The sequence below is a fragment of the Mercurialis annua genome, linkage group LG5, assembly GCF_937616625.2.
Source record: "Mercurialis annua linkage group LG5, ddMerAnnu1.2, whole genome shotgun sequence".
NCBI lineage: Eukaryota > Viridiplantae > Streptophyta > Magnoliopsida > Malpighiales > Euphorbiaceae > Mercurialis > Mercurialis annua.
The window spans coordinates 55,140,289-55,148,448 of NC_065574.1; the positions used below are offsets into that span (position 1 = coordinate 55,140,289).

General features: G+C 28.2%; 1 protein-coding gene across 1 annotated transcript; it reads right to left on the reverse strand.

Moving 5' to 3' along the window:
* Positions 1 to 1,014: 1,014 nt before the first annotated feature.
* On the reverse strand, positions 1,015 to 2,700 carry LOC126682718 (low affinity inorganic phosphate transporter 8-like). Its single transcript, XM_050378465.1, has one exon. It carries the CDS (start codon positions 2,656 to 2,658, stop codon positions 1,045 to 1,047), a length of 1,614 nt encoding a protein of 537 aa, XP_050234422.1. The 5' UTR covers positions 2,659 to 2,700; the 3' UTR covers positions 1,015 to 1,044.
* Positions 2,701 to 8,160: the final 5,460 nt, after the last annotated feature.

Genomic DNA, 8,160 nt, shown 5'->3' on the forward strand with positions numbered 1-8,160 from the left:
TTTTTGACAGTGAAAATTAGCGACGGATTTTAAAATTTGTCGCTAATTGCGGAAAATAAAAGGCGGGAGTATTCCCGCCAATAATTAGCGACAGATTTTAAAATCCGTCGCTAAATTTTATCAAAACAATTGGCGGGACTACTCCCGCCAACTTTAGCGATGGAAAATCTGTCGCTAAAGTTGGCGGGATCACTCCCGCCAATTTAATGTGGTGTTTAGCGACGGATTTTAGATCCGTCGCTAAATCCGTCGCTAATCAAAAAAATAGCGACAGATTTTAGATCCGTCACTAAAATTCGTCTATAAAACGCTGTTTTCTAGTAGTGCAAGAGCATATATACAAAGTCCCAGAGTTTCATTTGTTCTCAGAAGAGGAACGAGGACCGTAAACGGTGGAGCATGTGGCTCGTTTCTCATCCCAATGTGACAAGGCAGCGGCTCATGGTTTTTAGAAGCTAAGATTATTTTCCATTTTCTTAACCAAGATGGCATTCACTTGATATTCTCGTTCGTCCCCAAACTCAGTAGGATCATAAAAAAATTTAGATAAAGTTTTATGAAGAATTCTACAAGGCATCTCCATATGTGACTTTGACCGATCTCGCTCGTATTTCCCACCTACAGCTAATGAGACTATCGAATCGGCCGATTTAGAAATCTGAAGACAAAGTGTATGACCAAAATGTTAGAAGCCGACTGCATTTCAATGGTTGTGAGAGGTATGAATTTTGTCATGAGGGAACTTTTTGAAAGACATAGGTTCCAAGATTTGTTCGAGCTCACTAATTGGGATCACTAGCTATGAGCGATTATTGTTAAAATTAAATATTTAATTTGATTCCGCATATATACGAAGGGCTTATAAAAATTAGAAAATACAAAATACACATTGATAGAGGAGTTATATACAGAATACACATTGATAGTTTTATAATATGTGTGGCCGCTCATCAAGAACGGCAAGAGGAGTTATATACAGAATACACATTGATAGAGTCGTTGCTGATCATCAAATTTAAATCTATTAATACAAATATCATATTACTAAGTAAAGCTATGCGCTCGCCTAGAAATTGCAAGATCGTTATCTTCTCTAGAGATTTCCTCAAGCGACTTGCCTTTAGTTTCCGGCACAAAAAAAGAAAAGAAAAACCCTATCAAATTTACTACAGCAAGTCCAATGATTGCCTTCTTGATTTTCTCCGAATTCCCATCAATCGTATAGCTCTGAACAACGAATGCAGCTATTATAGCTCCAAGTTTCCCTCCGGCAGCTGAAATACCATGGCAGGTACACCGAAATCTCGCCGGAAAAAGCTCGGCCGGGACTATGAAAGTTGTCGTATTTGGTCCAAAGTTGGCGAAAAATAGCGTTAGCCCGAAAAGTAACACAAACAAAATGGGTTTTCCGTTGCAAAAATCTTTCTCAGAATCTGACCCGCAATTTGATTCCTCTCCTCTGAGATTTCCATACTGAATTCCAAGAATTGCCATGAAAATAGTCATCAGGAGAAACCCGCCGATTTGAATTACGTAACGTCCGATTCGATCAACGAGAAAGATAGTGAACAAATAACCAGGAATAGTTGCAAAAAGTGCGATGATCGTCATCGCTTTAGAGATATGGTTCATCTCCTGTAATGCATTCATGGTGGAACTCTTTTTCAACAGTCCAGTTGCTAGAGAAATATCGTTCTGAGTCAACTGCAGAGTGTAGAAAACTATATCTAATAAGAACCAGGTAATAGTTGTGCCTAAGAGATGAATCCCATGCCTCCGAAAGAATTTAGCAGAGAAGAATTTGTATGAAATAATGGAACTTGCCGTTTGAATGTTACCATTAAGCAATTTCGCCATATCCGCTGCTTCGTCATGTTCGAGAACTCGAGCCATATCTTCAACAGCTTTTCTAGGGTTTCCCTCAACCAACACTGTGTATCTAGCGGTTTCCGGCATTTTCATTCTCAGGTAATATGTAAGAGCCGCCGGAACAGCACCGAGCATAAGAACGATCCGCCAGGCGAGATTCGCTTGTGGCTGAGTAGACAAGATTGGATTTTCACTAAATATTGGAGCCTTATAAGCATCCATGAATATCTTGGACACAATTGTAGATACACCTCCTGCAAATAATATTCCAATTCCTTGCATCGCAAATACAGCAGCAATAAAAGCCCCTCGTGTTCTCTGATTCGCGTATTCCGACATGATTACCGCGGAGAGCGGATAGTCTCCTCCGATTCCGACACCGAGAAAGAACCGAGAGCAGCAGAGAAAAGCTACTACACTTTTAGCAGACCCAAAAGCTACACCAGAAGCCAGTGAAAAAACTACCATGATAATTAAAATCATACCATAAACTTTCCTTCTGCCAAGCTTATCCCCGAGCCACCCGAAAAAAAGTTGGCCGACTAAAGTTCCGCATAGCGCAGCACCGGTGATTGCATTATTTATGTTGGATGGCAGTTTACCAGGTGCCGCTACTGTATGATCGTAGTAGTACAACCGGCCGATGAGCTTGGTAACAGCAGTGATACAAAAAATATCATAGGCATCCGTAAAGAATCCCATACCAGCAATCACCATAACCTTGTAATGGCAGCGTTGGGTTTTAGCATCATCAAGAACGGAGAAGATGGCTTTGGTTCCATCTTCCATGTCTGCTGCTGGCAATGCAAAAAAACGAAATGAAAACTCACAATATAAAGGGTGAGGGTTTTAGAATCTTGCTATGAAATGAAAACCCACAATATAAAAGTTTAAGTGGTACCAAATCCTTTTTCTATATTTTAATTATTAATTTTTTATGTTTACAATTTATATATTTTAATTTGATATCAAAATTTTAATTAGCGTCAAAATAATATGAAAAGCTCCATTTTATTTTAAATCAAAATAGTTCAACAATTTTAAATAAAAATTAATCTATATGGCAATATATGGCGAATAATATACATAAAAATATTTAATTTCTTACGTCAGATTGACATAGAGACTAACTAAATATGACACCATAATTTTCTTTTTCTTTTTTTGTTTAATTAGCTATAATATGTTTTAGATGAGTTCTAGACTATATACCTTTAAACCCGTCACATTAAGACTAATTTCCACTGAAACTGGATCGATCTTTTATAAAAGATAAAATTTTAATTTCAAATTTTAAACATTTGCATATATAAATAGAGTTTGAATCAGTAAATTCATATATACTCAAGAGAGTATTTTACCAACTCATATATATGAAAGCATAATCTTCTACTATCTACTATCTACTATATATATATAAAGCAGGATATTTTTTCCAATGGTTTGAGAAGTTGACATTTGGCACATTTTTATTGGTTATCATATTTCTTTTTTTCTAATTTTACTAATATTATATTAATTGATGATATATGATTTATCAATCTTATTTATGCACCAATTAATTTAATATGGACATTGAAACTAATATGGAAATAATTAATTGATAACATAATTTTACTATGGAAACAATTCCATATTAATGACTTTTGGCAAAAAAACGTGAAACTAATTTTTTAACCTACCAAATATTTTTTTCACTAGATTGACTAATTATATATTTGGTAATAGTTTCAAAAACTAATCATATATTTGGTAATCACAAAAAAGAATTAGAAATAGTATTTGGAAATATTAAGGTAATTAAATGTCATTAATTAAAATATTAGCTAAGAGAAGTTACAAAACAATAGTATTTGGAAAGATTTTTTTATAGTAAGTCAACAATTACTATAGTAACAACACAAATATTAAATTGCTAACAAAAACGTTACAGATCTTTATTATGGTCTCTAATTTTATATTTCTAACCTTTTCTATGCAATGTATCTATAAGTAGCATGGATTTTAGAATGGAATTTTCAACCTTAAATTTCTTTATAGGCTTCATTCACAAGTCTATTTTTAACTCAATTTTTTTTAGATTGCATATTTCTGAATTGGTTTAATCCCAAGCAGTCACTTGATGGATGAAGAGAACATTAAAAATCTGAAGTGGCTAGAAATACTCAAGTAAGTTATATTTGCTTAACTTAGTTATATTTGAAATGTAATGGTGATTTTAGTTTTGTTTGTCTGTTTTTTCTTCTAATAGTTAGAAATAAATTCGGATGGTTGTGGAAGAGGTCAAGTCGTATTTTATCTAATTGAAAAGGTAGAACTACTAATTGTTAAACTTTTTCTATGTACATTCAATCTTGAATTATAATATTGAATTTTTGGTGCATACCATATTATCATGTTGCAGTACTTTCTTATAAGGTTGGAATGGTAAATCTTTAGAGACGAGAATAATGGATAACTATTTTAAAGGTACATCTTTGTTCATATATAAGTTTATGTTTGAATTTTGATGTTTTACCTAATAAATTCATGTACCCTTTCATTCCCAAGCCTTATGCGGATGTTGACTTCTTCATGTTTGAATTTAGACAAGTTTGTTCATGGTTTAGTGTTAAAAGTTGGGTTTGATTATGATACATATATTTTATCTACTTCTAATATATATAAAAATTGAAATTTGATAATATTTCTTTACAATTTTCTAAACTTTTTGAAAGGATGAAGTATTATTAATTTATAAATAAAAAATTATACAAATAAAAAAAAACATTCTGATTATATATTTTAAAAATTAAATAAAAATTGAAAAATTAAATAAAAATTGTGCAAGGCACTCGACTAATAATTAATAAAAAGTATTACTCTTTTTATTAAGCTAAAAAAAGTATATCACTTAATAAGTATAAAATTTATAATATACTAACAATAGTTTGATTTTTATGTGAAGACTTATAAAAGATTGATATAATTATTTGACTCAATTTTTTTTTCTTTAATACGTTAATTGCTAAACCTAATATGAGAATAATTAGTTTGGTAACATTCTTTAAATTATGGAACTTTTAAATTTAATTTGATAACATTATTTTGCTAAATTGCTATATACTTAATTTGGTAACATTCCTTTCTAAGCTACTATGTGCCTACAACATTTTCTTTCAGCTGTTATAGAAAAATATATGTATTTAATTTATTGATTGATTTGCATATTTAATTTGGTAACATTTGCTCTTTTAAATTTATAAAATGTTTCTTTAATTAGTATGGTAACATTAGTGAATTTAATACATTAATTGGGTTGCTAATTATTTAATTTTGTTTTCTTTCCTTTTTCAGAGATCAATCAATAACCTTTTATTTTTTAAGGCAATGTTAACAAATAATTAATTGTTTTCTACGCAAAGGACTTTCGATGTGTAACATTCCACTCAGCACTTTTTAAATAAATTAATTTTAATTTATTTGAAAAAATTCTTACTGTAATATATGTTGAATATTGTATTTGTTTTTTTTAAAGGATAGAACTAGAATTTAATTATATAAGACGTTGATTAGGTCCAATTGATAATTTACGGGATTTAAGGAAGTGTGAAAATCGCATATAGTTGTCACACTAAATATTATTACCAAAATTTTAAATTGATCCTAAATATATTCTCCACTCAATCATTAAAAGGAAAATAATTTTAGTCTTGACTACCATTAATTTTTTTCACACAATCATCAGTTTCCCTTATTAAATAACAATATTAGAAACTGAAAAGGAGTTTAATATGCTATTAAAGTTAAAAAGCTTTTGAATTACCCATAAATTACTATTATATATACTTATATACTTGCCCTTTTTCAAGTTGCGAACTTATCGGGTAAGTTTTCTTCTCTTTTTTACTACAAAAAAGTGTTCGTTCTATACATATTTTGTTTTTGATTCTTTGCAAATTTTCTTATTGTAATTTAATCTATTGGTTGTGTCTATTTCAATTATTGAAGAAGTGAATGAGGTATTTTAACTATCACCATTTTAGCGAATGTTTATGAATTTATAAAATTTTGATTCATTTTCAATGTATATTGTGTAATTGCAGGTGAAAATAAATGAATTTGTACTTGATGATCATACAGGAATGCTAAAATTGCCGTACTAAATGATCAAGCGAATTTTTTTTATCTAAAGTTTGTATGAAAAGAAAGATATTGCTGAATTAGTATATGAGAAAGAGGGACATGAGCAATTCTATGAACAAAAAGTTCATGAAATTCAAATAAAGAAACATAACTGTATTTGTTGGAGATGAGGATATTTTTTTTTATATATTAAGCATTCTTCATACATTAGTTATATATAATGAAAATATAAATGCTGAAATAACAAACATAAAAAAAATAAATTCGAAACATTGTTATAAATATGAGTTTTGGAGCTTTATAACTATTTGATTTTCGAAAAATCAAATTGTTATCATGCAAATTTTATTAGAGCTATGTTTTATGTACTTGTGATTGTAAAATTGCAACAATTAAACTATATTTTAGTGTTTTTATATCAAACAAACTACTAATATGCATAATCGATAGATTCAAGTGGTCTTCTAGGTAAAAAAAAACACACAAACCTCCAATCTAGCTAAAAAATAATAGAATAGACTCATTTGTGCAATATAAATTTCGTTTTTGATAATTATTTTTAAAAAACATTTATACTGACATTGAAAAAATTTGAGCATAATAGAGAATTAAATTTATAAAATTTTATCATCTTTTTTTTGTATTCTAATTTATTTTCTTTGATTCACATCTCGCACTCTAACAATCATTTTTATATTTGATTTAATATTTTTAAAATTAATATTGTAAGATTTGAAAGGTTTTTACTCTATTTTTTTCTTTGGTTGACATTTGATGCTCTCACAATCATTTTTATATTTCTTTTAAATTTTTTTATCAATATCATAAGATTTAATTAATTTTTTATTAATGAATTCAATGTCTTACTGTTGGTTTGTTAATCAAATTTGGTTACTTTTTTAGATTTAAATTGGAATAATTTTTTTAGTTTATATATTGACATATGCAAATTTAATTCATTAATTGATTGCTAATTAAATATGGTAACAACCTTTTTCTAAAATTATATCAACATTTATTTTTAATTGGTATGGTAAAAAATAATAATTTGGTTACCTTTTTAATTTTAAATTTGAATAATGTTTCTTTTATCTTATATGTTAAAATTTGCAAATTTAAACATCAATTGATTGTTAATCAAATTCGGTAACAATATTTTTTTCTTAATTATAATAAATCAGTTATTAATATTATTTTATTTGATTTTGCTAATATAATTATATTATATTGTTGAGATTGATATTTAGAAAATTATGGAGGTGATTTTAGCAAATTGTCATTGTAATCTTATTTAATATATTTTTAAATCAATTTAACAACAGGAAATTAATGAGGCTATCTGACAAAATGAGTCAGCAAATTTGAAATAAACTTTATGAAAATTAAAGATCACTATTCCAATTATATTTATTTTACTTGTTATATATTAAAAAGGTAATAAATTTATTATTATAAATATAATTCATCAAGTGAAATTGAATAATATTAGTAAAAATAACTCAGAAAAAAATTCTCTAATCTTTTTTTCAAAAAAGTAGCTACTTCTAAAGCAGTAATACAAAAATATTTTTCTTGTTACCTAATAATTAAAGTAGATCACATTGTAGAGAATATAAAAATTTAAAATTATTTAAATATATTATTAATATAATTAGAAATATCATTCTAACAGGAAATTTATTTATTTAGCTTGCATTTGGTAGTATTTTTTTTATGAAAATGTTTATATTTAGTATTTAGTAGTGGTCATTAATTAGAAAGTTAAAGATTTAAAGATATTAAAGAAAATAGAAAAATATATGAGATAACTATTTTCTATGTACATTCAATCTTGAATTATAATATTGAATTTTTGGTGCATACCATATTATCATGTTGCAGTACTTTCTTATAAGGTTGGAATGGTAAATCTTTAGAGACGAGAATAATGGATAACTATTTTAAAGGTACATCTTTGTTCATATATAAGTTTATGTTTGAATTTTGATGTTTTACCTAATAAATTCATGTACCCTTTCATTCCCAAGCCTTATGCGGATGTTGACTTCTTCATGTTTGAATTTAGACAAGTTTGTTCATGGTTTAGTGTTAAAAGTTGGGTTTGATTATGATACATATATTTTGTTTTCCTACTCCTAACTATTCTTTGTTATTTATATGATCTTT